Genomic DNA, 27131 nt, shown 5'->3' on the forward strand with positions numbered 1-27131 from the left:
CATGAAAAAGGAGAAAAAACATTGGCTTTTGCTGATTTTTAAATAATTTTGTTTATATTGGGTCTCATAAGTGAAATAGAATTTCGTTGGTAAATTTTTTTTGTTTAAAAATTTTGAGACATTGTTTTTTGCCGTTGTACTAAAAAAAAGTATACAGTCTAAGTATATTTTTTACAACTGCAATTACAAAGCTTAATTTTTATTAAAAAATTTTAAAAAATGTTTAGCACAATAAGTAAAATCACTTGGCAGACATATCTTCAAATTTTAGTCTCTGATTATTCATAAAAATACCATTAGTCAAATTTTGTAATAGACACGTCCATGTATGATTCTTAAAATAAAAATAAGAATTGCTGATCTATGAGTTATATTATAAGAAATTAAGCATTAAGATACTTAAAATGTACTTTTAGGTTCACGTAATCTTATTCGTGTAAAATGTAACCCTAATTTCACAGGAAAAAAAAAAAATTTATTTTTCAAAAAGGCCAACACAACCAGAATCAATGTCTATATGCGAACAGGTATATGTGTAAGAAAGGAGATAGAAGCAAGGGTGGTGCCAGTGCCAAACTCGCATCGATTTCTTTTATACATTATTCAACACCCGATTGCTACGCCTCTTTTTTTTATTTTCATTCGCAGAGCTAAAATACAATTAATATTTGAACAACAGAAAAACATTACCTACGGAAAACAAATTGTTTGGAGAATACTAGTCTCCAAACAATCTATTGTAAGTAAAATATTTGTACGTTTGAGGATTATAAATAATCATTGAAAGTATTAGTTGTATTCAAGTTGGCTTAACACCTTTTTAAAAACCATTGATAGTTAATGAATAAATGGTTTGTTAAAATGAATTTCGTATTAATTGTTATACACAAAATTTTACGTAAGGATAGTTATTTAAAGTATTGATGAAAATATCTTTTATGTTACGTGGTAGGTATTTGTTTGTCTAAGATCTTTATTTATACATACATCATTTATTCATTTGACACAAGTAATCTTTCTTCTCAGGATGTGACATATTTAATTTATTTGGTAAAGTGAGAGTAGCTCATAAATTTAATTTGATATCGAGAGTATATGCATTTCTGGCCCTTCATATGATCATAAAAATTTTCAGCATTACTTTAGTTTATCATGCTAGTCATCAGTTTTCGAAACACAAGACAGTTCAGAAAAATATGATCAAGATATCATCTCTTTTTCTTTTTTTTTGTGAGAGGCCTGTACGAATAAGGCAGTGCCAGTGTTAGCACGTTGCTGGCATTATCACATGAGCAAAAAAGAAAGAGATGAACATGAAAGTGACACACGACACGAGCACTAACATGTAGCAGATATCAAGGCACTTGACAGTGAATGAGGTTGGACGATGTTGTAAAAGCATGTAATTAGCTTATGAAAAAACTTTTACCTTATTATTTATCTTTATTACATTCATTATTGACTTGGGAAAGTTTTCTAAAGAGCTATAAATAGTTTTCTCCTTTTCGTCGACCGTGTACCATAATCTACTGAATTAGTTGAGTTTTATTTATCAATTACATCCTATTTCTTCCTTTTTCTTCTTTACAGTTTTCCAATACCACATTTATCTCGGTAACATGAATTTAATACTAATATTACAACGTCTTCGACATTGCTAAACTTAATATCTTAGCAATTGCCGTACAAAATGTACGTAATACAAACCATCCTTCTGATGTTGCACGTTTCATACATTAATAATTTCTTACAATTGCAGAACAAAGACGTTTTAGCAAATCTGTTTCTGGTATTAAAGCAGATCGTGTTTTTACTGGCTGTAATCCCCATTGCGTGGGATCAATACTATCTCTATACGTCTACTGCACTTGGTAGTGTGTTTCGAATAAACTACCTGCGCTTTTGGCGGGTGTTAAATTTTTAAGCTTAAGTAGCAACTTTGCTACTTATGCATTTTTGAAGAGCGTAAATCAAATTTTATTTGAGTATCGTATTTTAATTTTTCAACTGTACAACAGTTTGGCTATCCATGTAGTTCAGATTATAAAAAACCTTTGCTAATTAATAAATTTCACTTGTGTATTTAATACTTTTTCCTGATATCCTAAGAAACTGGGAGTAGTGCTTGCGTAAGTAAAGACACGAGCAAAACAAGTACAGCTTTTTAAACTATTAAGTTTAAAATTTTTCTTTTATTTTTCCTCCACTTGGTTTTACGAGATAAATATATTCCACCCTACATCGGTGGCTAGCTGTGTTAATATGATGAAAAAATATATTTTTTTACTACCACAGTAATTTTAATGTTTGTTTTAAAAAAGTAAACTGCTGCTTTAACAAAGCAAATAAATTATCATTTGTGGAATTAAAAGCAAAATGATGTTCATTTACTATGTTTGGAAACTTTGGTGTTACTAACATCAAGTTTGTTACATCTGCCAAAAACGATACAAGCAGTTTAAAGTAGTTGTATGAAATAAAATTCATATGACTTCGCAATATGCTCTCAACTGCATCGTTATTTCCTCACATCAGTTTAAGCAACAAGTATCCTACATCAAAAACACATTTAGTATTCATTTTTGAAACATCAAGTAGTAGTTTTGAGTTACGTTCCAAATCATTGGTTACCAATTTTTTTTTTTTAACACAACAATATTGTTGAAAATTGTGAGGGAGAATGGTTTTAATCGTCCCATATATTATACAATATAAAAATTGCTTAAAAATTATATTAAAATATTAAATAAATATAACACAAAACATTGCACAAACGACATAAAAATATTACACTATTTAAACGTTCTAACATAATTTATTATATCTGTATTATTTATTTTGTAAAATTTGAATCCAATATTGCATTATTTATCTTTTGGGCTACAAAAAGAGTCTATGCAAAAAAACCTATGCTATACATTCAAGGTTCTCGATTTACATATTGGATGATGTTTTTTCTGGTTGTTGTACTTCCAGTGAGCACAGATGTTGGCAGCTTGATACAAAAAAGTTTGTAGGTAAAAGTGAAAAAAAAGCACTGTAGTATTTTTGATAGCCCTTCTAGATCCGATAAAAAAGTTGTGTCTTTTTGTGCCATTTTAAAATAAACGTTGATATAATTGCTTTTGTGATTACAATTTGAAGTGGTATCATTTTTGCAAAGCATAAGTTATAAACTAAGACTTTCAAACATAATACATTGGAAATGTCCATTTTTTTGCTCTTTCCCAATAGTAACTGCTTACAGAATATAATAATTTTTAAAGTTTAATTACTCGTGCATTTTCTTAAAGATATTCTACAATGTAAAAATAACATTTACATAGGCACCTTTGTGAAAAATGTTATCTCTACCGAGGAAAATAAGAGACAATCCACCTGTTATCCGTAAAGAAAAAAAAACACGAAGAAATAAGCCTCTATGGCGTCTTCAACATGCACGAGTAGTACAAGCAAACGTACGATGCAACATGCGGTAGCAGTCACTTGGATAGCTCGATTGTCGTTTCTTGGCACGCTTCTGAGCGGATGAGAGGGTAAAAGGAAAGGCGATTCGTCGGGAAATGCCGAATGATGTGTCTCTTCGTCTCACGGGCTACTTTGCAAACGATGTGCGCAAACAAGATCGTTTTATAGTCAAGAGAAGCTCGAGAGAAAATCTTGAGCCGTTGAGCCCGAGATGGGGGGTGAATTTTTGTTGTCGCATAAATAATGGAGGTGATCGTTTGTCGTTGACGATTTACCAAATTTGAGAAAAATATTATACAGTGTCTATAAAGTCTTCTAGAAAGATAAATACTTTTTTGTTTATATTTTAAAATATTATTAACATTCTGATGAAAAATTCTACAAATACAAGCTTATAAAGATTCGTGTGGATACTTGTATGTGCATAAGACGCTACGGTTGTTGATTTGGCAACCACATAGCACGAAAGTAATATAACCATGGAGCAATATTTCAATCTGCTTATTTAAGAAGACCCCTTTGTAATTCATGATATTTGAGCAAGAACGAGGGCTTTTGATGCATCTGATTTTATGAAAAGCAATGCGCAAACATTCCTATCACTGCTCTTTTTTACGTATATCTTTAAGCCCGTATGAAAGGTCCAATGCGCATACCCAATAGAGGTCGGGGTATGTGTATGACTTATGTATGAGTACACAGATGTTTGTATAGGTACGGTATCAGAAGATCGAAGAGACTTGGAAGCTGTATGCATGGCTACCCAATTTCTATCTCTTTTTTCAATCCCTACATCACTGAACAGATTCACATTTAAGAAAATTTAAATTTATTTGCCACCATATGGTTTTTGTACACGAAATATTTCATAAGATAATGAAAATTTCGTGATCTATACACGTAAACGTAACCAATATAATCTTTACACCTATTGGAAACAATCAAACTAAACTTTACAGCTTGATTTACAATGAAGGGATGGAAATATTTTAGTTACAATAACATTCGTTAGCCTTAATTTACTTCAATTTTTTTTTTAACCAACTAAAGATTCATTTGGTTGAACGTTTCCAAATGCATATAAAAAGTTAAAGTTCATACACGAATGACCATAAAATTTTCGTTAATTTTAACTTTTACTAGAAAAATGTAAATTTATCATACAATAAATATAACTAAGTCCATACTACAATGAAATACATAATAAATTTATTTTACTTTGTGCGACCGATCAATAATGAGCTTACCCTTTGTGTGTTTGTTTCAGGGATACTGCAAAACGAAACGGGAAGAATGGGTGGAGCATTCACAAAGCTTGGTCAATTTTATAACAGCTGCCTTGAATTCAAAGAAAAACCCGTGGTCTTTGCACCAGGTGAGTAGATTATATTTTAATGGTATGTGTATAAGGTGTGTAGGTAACGAGATTTTGTGGGATTTGCAATAGGGCTTTTAAAGGCAAGGCACGAAAGAGATACATATTTGTTTCAAAGGAATTAAACTCGTCGTATTTTGAAAGTGAAATCAGTTTTAGAATTATTTTATAATGAGCATGACGTTGGTATTATTAATATGTGTGATTTGTATATTCACGAGTGTTGACAGTGATAATTAAAATTTTTTTTACCACGTATTTTTTTTAACTGCGTAAAAAAATGTATAAATTTACGTGAGAAAAGAAACAATGGGGTACAGTTGTAATAGTTACTACAATTATTTTTTAGCTCTTTCAAATGATATTCACCTTTTTTTTCCATACGGATGAAAGTCAAGTTAGAATAACAATGTCTATTTATGGGTTTAAAATAAAAAATCTTATAGAACGTTTTCTGTAACAGAAAAAAAATATTTCTAAAATAAAACTGGTATCATAATGACAGTAAGAAAAACATTTAACTCAAATCATTTGAGTTAAATTGAATTTATAAATATTACATTTGATTAAAAAGTAAAATTTTAAAAAATGTTAAATTTTAAAATGCGAAAGGAATTTAGAAGGTAGAAGACACACTAAAAAATATAAATAGTGGTCTTCCTCTGTTTTTTTTTTCTTAACAACTGTTAATATTGTGTTGGCAGAAAAATTTCTCTTCATATGCGAGAGTAATTCATAAAAATAAAAAAGTATAAAGAAAGAACAATTCATAAAAACGTCGTGTACGGAGAGATCCATCTTAGGGGCTTAACGAATAAAAAGGTTGAGCAGCAGCACAGGTAGCAGGAGTGACGGGGTAACGACATATTCCCTTGAGGGACAGAGAGAGAGAGAGAGAGAGAGAGAGAAAGGGAGAGAAAGAGAGGGTAGATCGTATACCTGCACGCCTCAACGGTAACCTCGACATTATTTCCTTGTCAGTGTGTGCCGGCGCCTGTGCTGGAGAGACTGTTTTTAGCGCATACTATATGTCACAGGACTCACGAGAGCGCCTCGTAAAGCGATGGTTACGCAGGGAAACCATGCCGCTATGCGTACCAGAGATTCCGAAGCCGGCAAAAGTGGCTACGATATATTTAAAGAGGACGAAAGGAATGCTGTTGTCTTGTTTAAGGGATCTTTTTGCTCGCGAGAGTCTCGTCTAAAATAGTACTAATATATAGAAAAATATTCGTACCAGCGAGCTTTTATTACTGGAAGTTAATCATTTTATTACACAAAATTTATAGATAGGTAGTTTCTATATTTAAAACAATACGTTTTGGTGATATTTTAGATAGTCAATATTTAACTACGGATAATGAATTAATCATCACTTGACGTAGTCTTTTATACAAATTTTTAACCGATTGAATAAAGTCGATCTAAATTATCAAGAACTCGAAGATCTTGCGAAGTATTGGAATTCATAGACAACCATATTTCAGAGAGATTGAGGCAATTTTGAACTATTTGCGGTAGCGACGACTACAGCAAGCAAACTACAGCAATGTATCACCTTTACACAAACTCATACCTCTTTGATGGTTAGGATCTTTGATAGTTCATGTTCGCCAATGCCGTTGTCGATATACGTTATTCATCGTAGTTTGAGGCAAACACTTTCCAAAACAATTTATTATTTCCAAACAATTGTTTCAAATAGGTACAAAATATTTTTATATGACTATTTTAAATATTTACCATAAAAACTTATTTCACTTCTTCAGATATTTCTATTCATAATAAGATTGCTCTGAGAGATTAGTATTTTTAAGTTTTTAATTATGTACATAATGTATAGAAAGCTAGCAACCAAAGTAGCTTTGAATTGTTTTTGTATCTATTCTAATATTAAGTGAAGCTTATAAATGTTTATTATTAAAATTTTCTTCTTATAGTCAAATTTTACTATCAGGTGAAAGAAAAAGTGGTTTTGTAAAAAATATTAAGAATAAAGTCAGGGTCGATGTACAATAAAATGATGTTGTCAGTGACGGATTCGACGTTAGGCAATCCATCATCCATTTGAGACAAGCGAATTTTCAAACGTCTATCTTATTGCTTTTATGTATGGGTGAGTCTTTAACATGCGAAGATTGATGGTCCTTCGAAACCACTTGAATGGTTTTTGAAGCGTTTGAACTGAGTAGTAATCTAGATAACTTAGTTTTTTGTAATACGCATAGCAAAAGTTGGAAAACTGTTTGTCTTTCATTTTGAATACTTTAGTATTCATTGATAAAATAAATAGCAGAGCTGACATAAATACTTAATCCTTAGGTATAATTAAATCAATCATACAATTTCACATGTCAATGTATTATGTATACTCTAGAAGTAAAACATAACTTTGGCACATGGTTCTACAAATTTTTACCCCAGATCTCTGAATTATGTTGTACTCCGAAGATATGTCATAGCGTCTGACGTTGAAAAACTGCTGGACCATTGGGAGCTCGAAGCTTTAGTGTCAGGTCAGCCTCGGAAGCATTACGTATACTCACAGAAACACACACGCAAACGAGCACTCATGCTAAAAACTGCAAAAAAGTTGCTAGGCTTTTAGGTGGCGTCGTTGCGTCAGTAACGATAATTAGTGGATAAATGCTTCAGAGTGTGTTTTTCATTTGGTCACTTTGTTCGTTCGCATTTACTCTCCAAACTTAGTTGACCAAAAATATAGTTACTCCGAATTTTAGAATGAAAATTTATTATTGTAACAAGAGTGCTACAAGTATCAAAAGATTTGATCATTTTTCTCGATAAAAAAAGATTAGAAAATGACCCGTAAGAGTGACAATCCTCTTTCGAAAATTAATAAAAGTTACTCTCTTACTAAAGTCGAAAAATTTTATTCTTCGAGGCGATTTTTGTTCCAGAATGATTCTCAGTTTGTGCTAAAGTTCCAATTGCTTCTCAATTACATGGTAAATACAAATCTGATGAACAAAATTGAAAAATGTTGTTTGAAATTGGTAACTTTTCTTACGTTGAAATTTAATTCTAAAGCTTGATACCAACATTCATTTGTTAAGCATCTTATTTTGTGTGAATGGATTTAAGTAAAATATAAATAGAAATTTAACACGTATCTATTACACTCAGCTGTCTGAAGTTACATGTATGCTTCTCAACCATAAATTCAAATGTACATAGTAATACCTTTGAGAGTTTTGAAGCACTACTATAGGCCAATTTTTCTATAATTCTATGTATGTATTACTGTAGACAGAGATGGGCTCGTATTTAGATTTGAATATTGAAATACTGATCTCAAATACTGTCAACCAAGCTCCAAATTATTTATAAATACACACTTATAAACATGTTTACTTTTTAGTATTTCTAAGGAGACATTTTCAAATTCAATTTTTTTCAAATTGATATTAAATATATAACCACACATTGAACCCATTATTTTTATTAACGATTTTTTAACATAGGCGTTTCTCGTAGTGTTTTTTCATCAATAGAGTACTATGTTATGTATCATGTAAAAGATGCAGGGAAACATTTGTAAAATAAATTTATGCTTGCGCTAAAAACCTTTGTAAAATCATATATTTAATCTATATTTTATTACTGTGTTGATAAATATTTCATACAGTTAATAATTTATTTTCTATTGATGTTTGCATAAACCGTATATCTATGTGGTTATTACGACAACTTTTATTTATCATAAAATGTATTAAATGAAGTAATTTGTTGGTATTTAGGTTGTACGAACGATCGGTAAATAATGAATTATGTAAATTTTTTTTTTTAATTCACCAAAAAACTGTATTACTTAAAGAATTTTAAAAAGAAAATAATGATGATGACATCAATAATTTTAATCTGCTTTTTATCGTTGCTGCATTTCTTACAGATTAGCTCCAGGAAAGTAATATTTTTCAATTAGATGTCCTTCACTAAATGTACGACGATAGTTCGAAATATAATCATTTAAAATTTTTCTTTACAACCTACGTCATACGTTAATACTCCAATACATTAGGAATATTTCACTTACCCTGACTCATTGTTAATTTTAGGAATTATTCAATCGAGTGAAATTGGAAAAAAGACGTTTCTTTAAATTATTTTAGCCAATAGTTTTGCTGCCCATTTCACATCTATGATTCATAGAAATACAGCGTATGTAGCTTTATTCTAAAAGACCGTATATTTTTTCATCTATACATATATAAGTTGAATTAAAAGAAGACGAGATTTATATTAACTAGTATTTTCAAAAAACTTTTTCAAATGAATGAGTTGTCTATTTGCCTTTACCTCATAAGGTTAGTGGCCCAATAACCAATCACTTCAGAAATTTATGTTTAAATAGTCGATCGTACACTTTATGTTATTTTATTAAAACTTTGATCGAATACATAGATTTGTTGTTATTAGGATAAATGATTGTATAAAGGCTCGATGTTTTTTTATTTGTGTTTAAAGTTTATATCGCAAATTGACCAATATAGTATAGAGCTGCAACTCCAAAAGTTCAGTTTTACTCAAAAACAAGACCTATCATTTAGTTCTATCAATTCCAAATGAAAAATCGCTTTTGACCCAAGTAGCTGATTTTTCATATATATGTTATAAGCTTTTAAAAAAGATGCATCCCTGATCTTTTAAAGAGTCTTCAGCACAAAAATAACTTAACTGATGAGTGGTTATATTGTATTTTTTAGTATCACTTATCAGTGCATATTACTGCGTGCCTTTGAAACATGCCATCTAACACAGACTAACTTTACACATATAGGAAGTGCTTGTTATCAAATCATTAACTGAATTCCACTTGTAGCCAATGAAAACGTTACTTTTAGAAGTTATCTCTATTGTATTCATTCATTTGCATTTCAAGCGTTTATCCTACTCGTTGTAGCTAAAAATTCGTTGGCAAAAATTTATTTTATTTTTTAAGATTTCTAAGCATTTTTCAGTAAGTATAAGGTAACGCTGATTACTCAACAAGCGATCGAAGATCTATTTCTACTCATGAATTTCACAACGTTGTATTACTATAAGCAATTGTTCTATTTAGAAACTGGAGATTTTTAAAAACGAATAGGTAAGTTTTAATTAGAAACATTTCTATTGATTCAACATGATATTGATACGTCCAAGGTTTTAATACTTACTTTTTAAAGTATCTTTATTTTATTCTTTGACTAGTCACTTTTTCTAATCAAGGAAGGATTTTTCTAACCAAACTCACTACAACGCGGTCATGATTATTGCATCGATCAATATTTTTTTTACAATCCACCAATATAATGTAACTGTTTTTTACTCCTTTTGTTTAATTTTGTTAAGTGGTGGTGAAAATATTTAATAATAATAATTTTCTGAGTAAAAACTCGATAAAAAAATGTTTATATAATGATGGTATGCATTTAAAAGCCTGTATGTATCATAATTTTGTAACATCTTTCCATTTGTTTAGTTTTCTATTTATATTAACATCAAATTAATGTCTAATAAAATTTATATTACTTTTCATTACTTTAGAGGTTAATTTGCTACTATTAAATCTAAAAAAAATGGTAAATCAACTCGTTTACATTATTTCCCAAAAACTCGTTGTCCTGAACAGGAAAAATAATATACCTTATTTTTTTTATCAACAGACACGAGAATTTGCGAAAGTATCCTCCTGGTCTTCAATACAGGATGTCAACATTACCATACACCAAGATCTACCGTTGTAAAGTTTGTTCCAAAACTTTTCTTGTACTCGACCACCTTGAATTCCACGTAGAATTTCAGCACATATACCGCTGCTTCATGTGTAAAAAATGTTTCATCGGACCTGATCAGTTTGACATGCACGTAGACTCTGAGCATAGGCATTTCTGCTGTTTCTGTGAACGAATTTTTGTCACACGCCGCAATCTTCAATGTCACATTAAAGATTACCATTCGCAGGAATCAGCACACTAGCACCTAACAATATGTTAGTACATTTATGACGAGAAAATTTTTGATCCAAAGAGATATGTTGCAAACACAGCAAAAAGCCATGTATCTTTAGATTACAAGGAGCTTTTTACATAATAGTAACGTTCAAGTGCAGTTTTATTCATGAGGATTATAAAAATCTAAGTATCGTCACTTTGCGTCGAAGTACCATCTGCAGAAAAGTTTTATGAGAACCAAATGAGTTTTATCCTTAATAGACATCAAGAAGTAACTATTGCCAACACAATGCATGAACTCAATTACAATATTTCTACGGTAATAATGATAATGATGAAATTAAATATTTTAAAATTAACTGAATCTAAAAAGAGCGTAATACATTTTTTTAAATCTTGGCGACAACAAAAACAGATTAGAAGGTATGTGAAGAATTCCATCGTCAAGTGAGTTTTGTTAGAAGTTATTTTATTTCATATAAAATTAGGTGATACTACTGAATTGTATTAAAACATGAGCATGTAATGTATGACGTACTTTGAAATATTTTTGTCAAATATGTATTAATAAAAATATTTTAAACATGTTAGTTGGATTTACTATGATACTAAGCGAATTTTGTGTGATGTAAATTAAAAAGTGCACATTTACGTTGGGGAAAAAAATTATATTAAGAAATTATTAAGTACAACTATTTTAAGTAACACCAGAAATATTATATTTTGTAACTGTCTGAATCTCTGAACCTTTAATTCTTATTTTAATAAAATCTATTCTGATATCTTTGCTCAATTTTATCCATTTTTCTCATATTCTTAACTATTATTCAATTTCTGGATTGTTTTTATATATTTAAAGCTTTTTACTTACATATTTATAAAAGTAATTGAGTTTTCATCAACTTTTTTCAATTTTTTAGTTACAAATCCTTGTCTCTAATTTTCCATGATTTTAATTCTACGTGTTTCTTTTTCTTTTTCCTTTTTTCAAAAATTTCTCTGTCTTATGTGAATATGAATTTTTTTTTTCTGTTCATGTGTTAAGATTTAGAGATTTAGGAATATGTATTTTAGACAACCAATTCTCTGGTAAGGTAAATAAAGTAAAAGGTGAAGTAAAGATGTGTGGGGGCTCGCAATAAATAGTAAACTTTGAGATTTGGCGTGGAGCATCTGTGTGTGGCGAGATGGGCCACGCAGGGCTCACCTAAAATAAGGGATGTATTAATCCATTGATACTACATGGTTTTTGATATTTTTTTTATTTTTTATTGGCCTTGGTTATTCATAGTACGTAATTTATCTTTTTTATATTTTTGTTAACGCATCTCTGTCATATTGGATTTTGAACTAGAATACTCATAGTATGTATCTCTCTAATAATAGCTATCACATTTAGAAAAAAATCTCACTCTTACTTGATTACATGTACTTTGGTACGATATAAAAAAATCAGAAGGGCGACGTAGCATCAGTTTGAACTCTCTTTTCCACTCCGTGGCTCTCATTTAAATTTCACGCTTGCCACGTGGACAATACTTTACTATCCACAAGTACCACCAACCTCTGGCATCATCGCTTGCTACAGGTCAGGTTGATCGATCGAAGGCATGAGCGGTGCGCGGCGTTGGCTTCGATGTGAATGTCAAGGTCGAGCTCGGTAAAATCATTGATCGCTCAAAAATACCTCGATATTGGGCCCCACCCCCTCACCCTCGAAAGGCTCACGGTCTAGCTTGCATCTGGGTGCTAAAAATAATACTCCCCCCCTTTGTAGACTGACCTTTTTCGGTAAATACTAATATAAAGACTTTACCGTAGACAGATGTATTTTTTTTTTTTTTAATTTCAGAAACTGCACTTTATTGACTTTTCAGCAAAACATTTCGTGAAGTGGCTACCAAATTAAGAAACGAAAAAAGATAATACAAGTTATTAAAGTATACCCACAATCTTGATAGACTTAATCGTCCAACACGAGATAAGGTCTGTTGTAATCTCGCAAGGTATAAATATTGAAAGTCTGGGTGAAACATTTGAATATATTGGGAGGAAGAGCTCGTCAAAAGGGTACACGGAGAACGAGAATCGGAAACAGTTTATTTCTTGGCTTTCGGCTCGTTTGCTGCTAGAGGAGAAGGGCAACGGGGGGAATTCAAGGCTCAAGGCCAGAGTTAATTGCGCAAGACTTCCGTCATTCAGGGCGTTGCAAACGGGGAATCGTGCGAATGGGCTTCGAGAAAGCGGCCGCTGCACGCGCGAGGTCACGAGCCTAGAATCCACTTTTACAAATGATATTACTGCTTTCCGTCTCTCTTTTTTCTACTCCTGTTTTAACTATGTTTCCCAATACTCCTTATGTATAGCTCTCGTTATCTTTTACTGTCTTTAACTGCTCACCGGGCTGGCTATCTTTTGATAAAACTGCTTTTTTCTACAGTAGATGCGCTCCAGTGACGAAAACTAATATTTTGAACCAGATGGGGTGACCTTTCGTATTCTGATACATACTCATTTGTACAAGAGAGTTGGAACATTTTTTCGTAGTGGAAAATATTGTCAATGCACATCTTTAGCGTGCATTTTTTTTTCACTGACATTACAAAATTAAATACAGCGATCTGTACATATGGAGTAATTCATCAAGTATGTTAACAAAAAATTCTCTATATAGAAATGAATGCATGAATATTCTTTTAAAAATGAGTATTATAATGATAAAAAATTTTTTTTTTTTCAATGTTTTATGACGGAGATTGTGAAAAAAAGTTTACATACTAAAGGTTTCAAATGAAAAATGTTGGAACAGTACAATTTAACAATTTGAGTTTTTTTTCGTGTGTTGATGACATGTGTTGTTAAACTATTAATAAATTCAAAACAGTTTTCAGGGCTCTGTTATTATATTAATTTTAATAGCATTTAAATAATATATGTTTAATAATTATTTATCACGAGTATGTTAAATATGAGGATTTAATTGATTATTCTAAAGAAGAAAAAAAAAATTATATTGAGTAAAGATATAAGAACTATTGTAAGAAAATCTCAAATTTCTGCATAAAAAGCACCAATAAATTTCAAAAGTTGAAAAATTTTTCTTATTAAATACACATTAATATGGTACACGAGTAATGAATTAAACAGTATCCCTGACCTGAACATAAAACAGTATCGAAATACCTTTTTTTTAAATTTGCATCATAACTAAATTTTTATACATAAGTCTGACGATTGCATAAATTTATCAGGTCCGGTAGAGCCTGCCAAAAGCTTTGAAATTCCAATTGCTCTCATTTTTTCTCTCTCGCCTTCTTGCGCGAAAGCTACGGAGGAAATGGAACTTCCGGCGCTTCCCAGCCATATATGCCTTCCGGACCGCCCACCCCTGCTTGTCCATACGTACGTATGTGAATAAGAAGGCATGCCGCCATATCGAATAATGTTAACTTAGACGTTCCGGCATATCCACACAGTCTGCGTGAACCAGCCCACAATTTACCTATTGCTTAACTTTGTCCAGTGCCAGGGCTCCTTGAAAAGAGGAATTTCCACGTGATCCATACTTGGAAATTCATAGAGGGTATTGGAGATATTATGCGAGTAATACTTACTCGTAATTTATGGATCGGGATAACCATGCATGGTATTGACATTTTTTGGCGTTGGTTTTTTTTTTTTTCGCTAATATAATCATTGTAGGTTTAAACGAAATGATCACTCTAGACGTGATACTTTATCAAGTACTTGACAAAGCTTATGGTGATATACGCCAAAAGATCCGCTCAAAGTGCTAACAATATGACAACGATGTCACGGGCAAAAATTCAGCATGATTACAATCTACCCCTTGCAGCTGAGTCTATGACTTGCTTACTCAAAGTCACAACTCTCGTATTAGAAAAAAAAATTGTACAAGTGATACTCTAAAAATTATTAACATAATTGATTGTTAGAGAAGGTTAATTGATATACGTTTTAACAAGTCAAATAGAAATTTTATTAGCTGTGGTAGATATGGTTATAAATAGAAATAGTGTTGTATCGAAAGATCAAAAAGTAAGTTAATTAAAAAATATGATTAAATCTTTAAATAAAATAAGCGACATTTACCCTACAAAAATATTTGATTGTAAGACCAAAGTCTAGTTTTGTGAATTACAACAAGTAAAAATTAAATGAGTAAAAAGAAAAAGTTACCTAGTAAGTCAAGTCAGATAAAATAATTATTTACAAATTTAAGAAAACTCGATAAATTACTGGATAAAATCGATATAATTATTATTGAATATTTAGGAAGAAAGTGTATTGTTCGGTTTTTTAGAATAACATAATAAAAAAATATAAATCTACAAGTATTGCTTATTACTGACTGAAATAGTCCTAACACTACAACAGATTTTAGTAAAAAAAATATAAAGTTATTCTTTTATAGTAAATTATTTACTGAAAAAAGAAATATTATTGTGTGAAACTATTGAAAGCATGTGAAACACTTAAATTTTGTACGTTGTTTAATTTTATATGTAATCATTATCGAGTTATGTACATTATTAACAAATAAGTACTGAAATAAAAGTTTAAGTAAATATAAATAGAAATATTTGAAGTTCTGTTCATATTTATAGTAACTTAATTTTTTATGGAAAAAAAGAAAATAAAAATCACATACTCAACCTTACTCTATGTTATTAAAATAAGAAATAATCAATTAAATTTTTTATGTAATTATAAAACTTTTTAATGAGTGATTTTATAAAGTTATATACTTTGTATACTTACAGTTTACAAGCTGCTGAATGAGTTGGGAGGTTACATTTTGCCAAAACGCGAGGGACCGCCAGATATAACGCCTTTGATCTCATCTCTTTTAAAAATATCCGGTGCTCCATTGTTTGATCTTTATATTGACGCAGACCTGTATGATCACACTAGGGCTGCTGTGTTCTTGGATTTACCGAAAAAACCCGACTCTGACGTACTCGGTAATGATGTTCCGGTGAGTACTTCTACATTATTTGTTAATTTGTAACTTGATAAATGCAATTAAATTAAAAAAAATCTTACATCATTAATAATTAAATCACCAAATTATTTTTCAATAATCATTTAAACGAGTAAAACTGTATTCTGGATTAAAATGTATTAAGCATCTTTTGAGTACATGAAACGAATAAGGCAACATGCATTCATGTGATGTAAAATCCATTTTTATGACTAGTACTTTTATGACAGTACAAGTATAAAGTATATCATGCGTATGCTGTGAGCTAGAAATAAAACCAAGACTTATGAACAATAAAGTATAAAACGTCAGCGGTATGACGCACATATGCAAGAAAAAAAAATTGCACGAACCTTGAAACGGATTAAAAATTTAATGAATTTTGATTGACATGTTATATTTTTCGTAATTTATTCTTAATCATACTTATATTTCACAATTTACTTTTTATTTTTACTTTAGACGAATTATGAAAAAGAAAACAAGATTCACCACATAAACGAATCGTTTAAGAGATATCAAATAGAAAAAAAATATATATTTACACTTTAAAAAAAAAATATCCGTACTCTAAAATTACAAAAGATACTCATCCATCTAAATCGTTTGTAAAAAAAAGTTTACGTGATTTTCAACCATTGCTTTCCCAAAAAAACGTATCCCTGAAAACTAAAACCTTTTTCACTCCCATCACAATAAACAAGCGGGTTATTTTTCCCTCTTGAACAATAACAGAAGCTGCCCAGAATTTACGCACACATGCTCACACGTACTCACGTATATATGTATACGTACGTAATCGCGACCTCCCAGCAGACGCGCGAACGACATCGATCTAGTATATATCCTTTCTGGTCTCCAACGCTTCGAGCTGTACACATAGCACAGCGAAAGTTCGACGGGCTATACACCCCCTGCACTATAGTTGTTTATACGTCGGTGTGCTACGCTATTTCTCGCTCCAGTTTTTGAAACGCGCGTTTGTGGCCAAGTTTACACGACCAGTGCACAATTCTTCACAACACATATACGCGCGTTCTCTTACAAAGTGAATGTTTCGCACAATCTCATCGGCATTTTCAGCCCATGCTGTTGCGTAGCCATCCCCTGTTTGTCGTTGCTGAAGCCAATCCCCTTTGCTGCTGTTATTTTTTGTATTTCCCTTGAATTTTTTCCAGTAAATTCACCCTCACCCGCTTACGGGAATTGCCATCGCTGTTTCTATCAAGGAAGAGGTATGCCATTACCATATCCCTCTATTCGAGGGTATTTGTTTCTTTTCGCTTCCTTCGCTACGAACAGTACCACCCCACCAGGTTTCAAAGTTCAAAAGAGTTATATCTTCCTAGTCGTGTGATGCAAAATAGGTTTAGAGGTACAGGAAATTAGAGTATCTTTAATTGATTGCCTGCACGCAAAGTGCTCGATTGACTTTTTATTTTTTTACTTTGAAAATATACGATGATAACTGAAAAAACGTTGCAGTTGTGGATCATGTGATTAATGTACTTTTTCACTCTTTTTGCGTAGAGCTTGAAAATCGAAAAAAATTTTGTACCTCTTGAATAAATTTTATGCTAGAACTTACAAGTGCAAACAAGTTGAAAAAGTTTGAAATCATACCTGGGAAGAATAACGTTGTGTTTCGTACTTTTTTTCTCTGTGTCAGCAACATTTACAATTCATTGCAAACTTCCAACAGTTCTCATGCGAAAAGTCTTTATCGATCTTTTTCTTCGAACGCGAGGAAATTAAATTCTTTTTCAAACATCCCTTTCAGAAAAAATGTAAAGAGATTTTTTTCAAATACCCACATACACGTTCAATACAATTGTAATGTTATGAAATTAGAATCTTTCAAAGTACTATCTTTTTTTTTTTTTCGGGAAGAACATTTTAAAACGATGAACAGCGGGAAAGTCTGGGCATTCAGGAAAAAAAAAATTAATCAAGAGCTGGACCATTCTCGAATATTAAACAAGCATTAAATTAAACTTTTATAAAATGTTTGCACCTTTTTTTTTCTTTTCTCCCTTACGTTGATTATTATTGAAACCTATTTATATTAAAAAAAAAAAGTTTAACGAACTGAGTTTTTTTTTGCAAAATACGTTTGAAACAGGTAAGAAAATTACCTAGTACGAACTGATTAGAACACGTAAATTAAAAACAAGAAACACATGATGAAACATCAAGAGATGTACGAAATTTTTTGTTTATATTATTTTATGCCTTTTAAAGATTGTGGAATCATTCATATCATACTAATATAATGAAATCATACAGTTAGTAATTTATTGCCAAAAAAATCTATTTTCTCTAAGAAACTTAAAAAAACGCGTATTTATTATTATTAACAAAAATATTGTTTCTAAATAAATAATGAAGAAGATAGTTTCTAAAATATAATTCTACGTATAAATTCTACTTGAGAATTCCAAAGTTGAAAACCCCGATGGTACCTCTGCTACCTCAAGATTAAAAATGCTTTATTTATAAGCACTGATGGATGGTTGTGTTTGAACACACGAAATTTTTTTGTTGTTAAAAAATACCGAATGCAACTACGTGTGGATCAGCACACCAAATAGCACACGAAACAGAGAAAAGATTGCAACGTAAGGTCGAAAAAAAAAATCAAAACATCCGAGAAAAAGGGCACTACTGAGAACCAAGGTGCAAGGAGAATGATGACAAAGTGCATTAGTGTCGGTGGTACCGTAAAAGAAAAGAAAACGCACCCACTGGAGAAGGAGAAGAAAGTGGGAAGCTGGGGTGCGCGCCACTTGCGCTCGCTTGAAGGGGATGCTTAAACAGTTGAGCCCCAAAGAGAGGGAGAAAGAGAAAAAGGGCTGTGCACTACTTTTTGTCAGACGTAAAATAATGAAGAGAGAAACGAGAGTATGACGAGTGGTTGACAAAAATATACTGCGAGGCTCTGCCTTTTTCTTAGCTTGTCGTTAGTTAACTCGTCGCAGTTCAAGGAAGAATTCGCAAATTGGTCGTGTGCTGTTCTCAACTCGCCTTTGATTAAGTTATTTCTTGTTCCTTTCTTTTTTTTTTTCTTCTTCATTTCGCGCTAGCTTCATGACGTTCCTACAACTGCTTCCAAATAATACTTGGCGAAAAACGTGGTAGAAGCATGGTTTATGTCATGAATAATTAAAGATTTCATTTTTTTCGTGTATCACAGGATGTACTCTATTTTTCGAATAAATAAAGAAAATTATCGACCGAAAGTAATGTCTGTGGGAAACTAAATGTTTTCAAGAGTATCATGTAATTTTTTCGAAACCATGATTAGAAAGTTACTTTCTCCTATAGTCACTGTTTTGCCTTTTTAAAATAATTTAACGGATAAGAAATATTTGAAAATTTTTACAGTCTAAAAATAGGCTCAACTATCAACTTTTTTAATCAATGGCATTATTTTTTAAGCACCGAAACTTGGTTACTTACAAACAATAATGAAAGCTACATAAAACTTGTACAAAGTATCTCGTCATTTACAGCGAAGTAACATCTATATCGTAAAACCAACTACATATTTATAACGTTGGATAAGTATTCTGCAGTCAAGTGACGAACACAAATAATACATTTATATTTAATCACTGAGGTTGGCAAAGTCTATTTGCTTTATATTTTATATCATTAACTTGATGTCAAATTCATACCTTACCTCGGTACTGTAGTAACAAAAATCAAAGTAGATGAAATTCAGTGAAAATAACTACATCTGAAATCCATTTAACAACAAACTCGTCTAAAGAATAATAAGAAAAATCTTTGTAACTGACATTCATATTGCTGCTAGTAAAGTGATAATCAGGGCCAAAACGTTTAGTAGTCTTAAATACCATGAAGTAGTAAACCGAATTAAAAGCTAAATTAAGAATAATCTGCTTTCCTCCGCAATCCATCATATCATTAGTCTTGTGTGATTTAGATTACAGTTGAAATTCAGTGCAAAAGTAGAAATGACTCGAGAACAGAACAGAATAAGTAAGTAAAGGGAGTATACCAACGAAATATTCATTTAAGTATTCCAAAGTAGAAGGAAACGTGAGATAAAATACAATGAAACGCAGCTTAGTTTAAAATCTGGACCACGAGTTGAAGAAAAAACAAATTTTTCTCTTTAACAACAGCAAGTTTTACGCTCTTCATTTGAATGTTGAAACGAGCACGTTTAAATGGTAAAATTTATGTTTTAAAACAGTAATAAATTGAGTGTGACACATTGATTTATAATAAGACACATATATACGTAAATTTTCCAAAACACTTTATACCTGGATTTGAAATGATTATTTGCTTAACTGTCAAACCTATTTTGTAGAAATTTTTTTAATTACTTCAAACATTTCGGAAACCTTCATATATATTTTTAACTTAAAATTTTTAGTTTTGCTTTATTGACTTAAATAAACTATGCACTCTGCAAGAAAAATATTCATAATGCCTCATAATCAGGGTCATGAGTTATACTTTTCAAATGATGTACTGTACACGTTTCGACCTTCGTGAAATTAGTCTTGAAAATAAGAACGACTCACCGAGAGCTGACTGTACACGCATAATCCATCTATACATCATTAACTGTGTGTATATATATTTGAGGAAATCCACAAAAAATGTTTCGTTTTTGTCCTCAATTTCAATAAAAAAAAATTTTTAAGGCAGACCCTTGAAATCAGGCTCAATTTACCCGTAACGTTATGTACTATAAAAAAAATTTTGAACACGGGTTTCAGCACGAGTCACACCGTTTTTCTGCGATTTAAATATTAAAATTATATTTATACACATGAAATTTATAGATGTAATTATAGCATGCAAATCACAGAAAAAAAAGTATCTCCCTCACTGAAACCTGTGTTCGAAATTTTTCCCTTATGGTACATGACATTACGAGTAAAATGAGTCCGGTTTGAAGGATGTGCCTCAAAAATTTCTTTTTATTCTAAGAGAGGACAAAAACGAGATATTTTTTGAGGATTTCCACATATATTTCCACGATATACCTATTAATGTCAGTGCATTATAATACTATGTATATGTACGTATGTGTGTGCACGTGTGAGTGAGTGTGTGTGTCCAGTTGTAGACTGTATATCTTAAATTCCAGCTTTTAACGTTATTATTTGAAAAGTCTTAAACTGTATATACGACGTACATACATTTTTTACTTGCTGGTATACAAAACAACTTGTATTGTTCAACACACAGTTAATAGTAGCTTATTTAGCGGAAAATTTAGTAAAACATTTTTTCATGCCATCAAGTATCACATTAATTATTAATACTGGTGAAAGAGTGTTCCAAAAGAATTACATACAACGAGTAAATACATCTAAAAATTATAGAGTAAGTTGATGCTTAAACATTTTAAAAATAAGAATAAGTTTTATATGTATATATAAAACTTATTCTTTTATATATATAAACCCAATATATAGACTTATTATTCCGTGTACGTAAGACTAAACTTATCAACTTATACTACAGTAAGCTAACCTAAAAAAAATAAATATCATTTTTTGTTAACCATCTGCTCTCATTCGTTCTTCCACTCTCTAAACTCTCTTTAATCAGATTTTGTTTTATTGATTTAAAATTCAGAGACAAAAATTTTAAAGACAACAATAATATCGTCTTCTTCTTCAAAGTTTCCATTAGTAATACAGAAATGAAGCTTCACTTTTTGAAAGCACTAGACGTTAACTTCATAATGATAGGATAGTATGCAAAATTCATTAATTATTATAGATTAAATAGTTTGATCTTGTATTGTTACATAAGTGAACAAAGAATGACATCTAGGCTGCTCCTCATACCTCCAGGAAGTTAACTAATAGAGTAAATAACTTTTCATCAGTTTTCAGCATCAGCAGTTTAATTTCAATGTATCAGCAATAACAACAAACTACTTTTGAGTCCATTGGATCATAGCTGGTGTGCAACTCATCAGATTCATCGCTTACAATAGATTTCTCAAGCAAGGTTCTGATCACACGAAAAAAATGTCTTCTGAGAGTTCCAATAAAAAAACATTTTACAAAAGTGACAATTATACTACAAGTATCAGAATCCAGGAAAATTACATGCGCAGTAATCGTATCTTTCGCTGTTTTTTTTGTTCTCTGATTATGGAGACAAGAGAAGAGCACAATAAACATATTTTGATGCACTATTATTGCTATACATGTCGTAGAGGTTTTAAAGATTATAGTGGTCTTGTAGACCATAGAATTTTTATTCATAATCGCCATTATTTTTAAATCACATGTATTAAATCGTATTTTTCAGAATGAATTTGATATTATTTACGATAGTATTTACGATTAATAGATAAAACCTAGAATTTTTTGTTTGACATTTTTTACGAAAATTGTAATTACAAATTATATTTTGTAAAAAGTATGTGAAGTTGTTAATTCTTACATGAAAGTTTGTCTAAAAAAGTTTTAGTACAGAACAACAATATTATTATCAACAACAAATGTCTGAACTAATAGTTTTAGCATGTGAAACAAGAGGAAAAGTATGGACCAGACTACAAGTACAATAATTTAATTAATGAGGAAAAGCTCCCAAAAATACTAACATAATAATATTTTGAAAATTATATTTAATTTTGAATACTATTCTAACAATTTTGCGTACTGTTTAAAAAGACTAAATTTCATAAGAAAAGCAAAACATTTTTTTTTAACTTAGTATGTATTTGGTTAGTACTTAGCTTCTGCATGATAAGAATTTGCTTGTGACTCAAAAACGTAGTTCGGGCTAATCGTATAAGTTTTTACCTAACTGTCAACATTTATTATGTATTCAAATATTAAGTCATGTAAGAAAAATTTCCTGAAAAAAATAAAAGTAATGAAATAAACTTAAGAATTTTAAAGAAGATTACCTTAATTAAACAACTAGCTTATACATTTCTGTGTGTGGTCTACAGGGGATAGACGAAAATTGTGCTGTATCAAAATAACAGAGAAAAAAAACGGAATTTCATCTTATTGTGTGGGACGGCTGTGAGAGGTGAGAGGGGGGTCTGTGGAGGCCAGGGGGTTGTATGAAACGCCCCAATCAAATAACTATATAATATAGGAAGATATATATCTAGGTTTGGCACGCGGGAGACCGTGGTTCAATTCCCGGCCAGTGCGACTCTTTCGGGCAAGTACCTCTGTGATTTTTCACATGTGCTTTTTCACCACGCAATGCTCCTCGAGGAGGGTTTAGGCGACCTTCTCGCAGCAAAATTGCCTAATTTCCCCCTACCCCCCCCTCCCAGTGATGGGAAAGCCTCCCATCCCTCTTCCCTTCCTTCTCCCAAGTGCTAAGTGCCCATAGTAGTGCCCTTATTAAAGGAGCCGGACGTAGAGCACTCTAATATTAAAAAAAAAAAAATATATATCTAGGTGTATACTATGTATACTGAAATCCAGCTCACAATATGTACTTATTTGGAAAGTTTTTAATTGTGCAGGACATGGATTTCATTTGTTTCTATACAACTAGTTTATTACTGACACACTGAGAGTTTTTATGGTAATAATGTGATATCTTGGAGGTACATAAATTTTTTTACTCGTTATTGATGTACGAAACAACTTTAACACACAGTTGATATTTGCTCATTTAGTGGAAAATTTAGTAAAACACTTTTTCATGTCATCAAGTATCACTTTAATAATTAATATTAATGGAAGAGTTTTCCAAAAGAATTACATATAACAAGTAAATACATCTAAAAATTATATTTTTAAAATGAGGATAAGTTTTATATGTGTGTAAGGACTAAACTTATCGACTTCCAAATTACAGCAAGCTAACCCTAAAAAATGTAAAATATTATTTTTTTATTAACCATCTGCTCTCATGTACTCTTTCATTTTCTATCTCTTTTATCAGATTTTGTTTAATTAACTAAGAATTATTTCAAATTGCAAGATAAAAACAAGAAATTCATGTGACAGACTTTTAATTTTTTTTTTCTAATTGTTAATTAATCATTCCAAAACAACACTCGATTTATTCTTGACAATTTTTAGGATGTGAGAATGTTTTTTTTTCTTGAATGAGTTTTAAGTCTCACACCGGTAAAAAGTAATTACAAAAAACTAAATTCAGTTATCACGTATCTGATTGCGTCTTCTTCTTCAAAGTTTCCATTAGTAATACAGAAATGAAGCTTCACTTTTCTTTTAATTCGAAAACAGTAGACGTTAACTTCGTAATGATAGGATAGTATGCAAAATGCATTAATTACGGATTCAGTAGTTTGATCTTTGATTGTTACATAAGTGAACAAAGAATGACATCTAGGCTGCTCCTCATACCTCCAGAAAGCTAACTAATAGAATAAATAAAAAAACCAAAGAGTCAAAATGTCTGAAACAATTAATGATAATCTACAAAGTTTAGATAGATATTGTTAATGACGATGTTAGTCTCACTGATTTTGCAAATAAATTTTTGTTCCAAATAAATTGTTTTATAAATATTGGAGTAGGCGTAGGAAATAACAAATGAGACTGATTAAAAAAAACTCCTTGATAGGCACACAAAATGAAATACATTAAAATTACGATCAAAATCTTGTCTCCAATCTTTATTTGGAATAAATTACAAGTCAATGTGTATCGCATCGATGCATTGGTGTGTGACTTTAATATTCATTCACACTCGAATAAACTAAAATTATTGAATAAACATATATCAAACGATCCAAGTTGATCGATAAATTTGCCACAAAAACGTTTTAGTCGATTGCTCGGTAACATAATATCCTTTTTCCTCGCCCTTCCATCTCCTCTTGGTCACATAAATAAGCGAAAAGGTTAAGGAAAAACCAGTTCAAGGCGAAACATTCGAAATCAGCCAGAAAGTGAAACGAGGGTGGGAGGGCAAACAAAAAGTGCATTTATTAAAATATCTTGCATCGAGTATAGCGTGTACACGAGCGAAGCACGGGGCGAGATAAAAGGAACCGTTGGAACATTACACGCTAACGTCAAGACTTGCGCGCGGTGGTATAATAACAAAATGACGAGCGGCGAGGAAGGAAGTCTAGCCGGAGAACGAGGACAGGGGGAGGGAAATGAGTATCAGTCTGTCCGAAGGAGGAGCGGGTAGGAAGGGCCTGGCTTGCCGCCAAAGAGTTGGTAACGCGATATTCCGTATGTGAATCCTAATTTTCGAAGCAGTGACCTTCTCCTCTCTTTCTTCACTGCCACGAGTTTTTTCTTCCCAACTTGTTTTGCTCTCTCTCATGCACCACCCTCCACGTGACCCTGCAACCTCCTGCTATACCCTCGTTTGCTCGATACTTCCTCGTTTGTGGATGTTCCACGGGTAAATATTTCCCAGTTGCTCTTATTTTCATTTTAACGGTTCATACCAAATGAAAAGAAGATCGAGCAGACGGAGAAAAACGAGGGAATCGCCCGCTGCTTCATTCGGAAGCACAAGGCTAAACGATTGGTAAGATGAGCTGCGCCCACAAGCTGGTCTTTATCTCGTTGTGTATTGTACTTATGTGGGTCTCTTTGCTTTCAAGGTCAGAATGTTTGGGTTACGCTGTTTGGATACACCGCCACTCCGCCGCCACCTCCGATCGGTTTAATGTAGTGGACAAAGGGACGCTAAGTGCGCCGCTGCGTTTCCTTTTATATCCCCGAGTTGACAGCTAGAGTACCATTTTTAGAAACTTTATTCATTAGAGATCTGAAGAAGTTTTATTAGTATGAGTAAATATGTATTTTATTTTTTTTTTTTCAACAAAATAACAGCAAATACGTACAAAATTGTCTCAATAGAAAAACATTGTTACTTTGTGTTCGGCGGCATATCGCATCTCGTAATCTTATTAAGTACTCCGTCCAGCGAATTATAAGAGTACACGAGTATAGCAAAAGCGTCGGCGTGGTGTCACAGCAACACTCGTTTTCGAGTGTGTCAGACGTGTGTCTCGAGCAGGAAACGAGAAGGAGGGGGGGGGGTGAGAGTATCACGAGGGAGGAAGACGATGCTTTAATAGAATAGGGTCTAATTTGCATAAGCACGCACGCGTGCCAGGGCGAAAGCTCGAGCAGGTAGTATAGATGTAGACATATTAGCAGATGCACGCGGCGCATCGAGAAGGGTTTCCTGGGCGCGTCAGCAGCCCCTGGTCTATACGTGTAGGGGTACTCGTCGCTACGAACTAACGTTATTGAGCGGCGTTAGGCTCGCGTTGCATAAGGCGGCTGTGATACCGATACTTGGCACGCTTGAGCCTTGTTTGCCAAATTGAGCAAAGAGAGCTTTGAAGTAGCAGTTATATCATAAGCTACTCGCTTGCTTCTTCTTTTTTTTTTCTGGCTCCCACTTTTCGCTATAGATTTGCCGCCAACTGTGAGTTCTTGGACGATTGTTTCGATGGGTCTCTTCCTGATTTTGCGTACAACTTTTTCCGAGGCTATATTTGTACTTGCCGTTTTTTTGCTCTGTTGAGTTTTTCTGTAATTAGTATTTTTTTTTTTTTTTTTTATCTCTTTTTTAATTATTTTTCAGGAGGACACAGTGAGGCGCCGCAGAGGACTGCAAGGTCTCGCCGAGGAGAAGCGCAGAAAAAGATCTAATCTGGTCGAGAGCAAAGCATACACGGTCATTAAGGTAAGTTCAGACATCCTTTATTTTTTTTAATGGTGGTTTTTTTTTTTTTTTTTTTTTTTCGAGCTTTTAAATGCATGCTAAACTTTTGAGGAAAGAGTAATTTTGTTTTAATATGGGACCAGTGAGTTTTTGTTTTTAAAATGGGTTGAATAAAACAAACTTGAGCGAATAAATTTAAGCATTAGCTTTTTTCAAGTCAGAAGTTGTTACGAAGCATACGAAAACAAACCAAAAAATTGCTCTTTTGAAATTTTAATGCGTAAAATGGAATCTTCATTGACTCGTTACTGATCACGTTATTGATTTTTGGTTGAATTTTAAATTAATGAAAATAACTAATACTATGGATTTATTGAGATATTACAGGAGAGAATTTATGAAATTGAGAAAAATTTGTGGACTCTGAGAAAAAGTTTTTCAGTGAGATTTTATCTAGAATTAAGTCATAATAAGGGCGATGCTTTATTGTGCTTGATTATTCTTCAGGATTTTTCCAACGATTATTAAGTGTCTTAAAATAGTTTTTATTTAGCACTCCCAGACTAATCCATAGTGATATTTTAAAAACCATGAAAAGCTTTTAAATCATCTAAATCTCTAATTACATTTCTCAGATTTACGCCGTTAAAAAAAATTTTTTTTTTAACTTTTTAGATAA

At 31.9% G+C, this 27131-nt stretch overlaps 1 protein-coding gene across 3 annotated transcripts in view; it reads left to right on the forward strand.

The window, feature by feature from the left end:
- The window catches only part of LOC106639779 (neprilysin-1), a 66921-nt gene that overhangs the window by 12066 nt on the left and 27724 nt on the right, over nt 1-27131 (forward strand). For all 3 annotated transcript variants that reach the window (XM_089589673.1, XM_089589667.1, XM_089589672.1), the window contains exons 5-7: nt 4736-4843; nt 15585-15799; nt 26372-26473. In XM_089589673.1, coding sequence (XP_089445799.1) covers nt 4736-4843; nt 15585-15799; nt 26372-26473 — 425 coding nt within the window. The remainder of the gene's footprint in view (nt 1-4735; nt 4844-15584; nt 15800-26371; nt 26474-27131) is intronic.

The sequence above is a fragment of the Copidosoma floridanum genome, unplaced genomic scaffold (genome assembly GCF_036245765.1).
Source record: "Copidosoma floridanum isolate Cflo_tuat_1 unplaced genomic scaffold, Cflo_Japanese_pri ptg000001l, whole genome shotgun sequence".
Lineage (NCBI taxonomy): Eukaryota > Metazoa > Arthropoda > Insecta > Hymenoptera > Encyrtidae > Copidosoma > Copidosoma floridanum.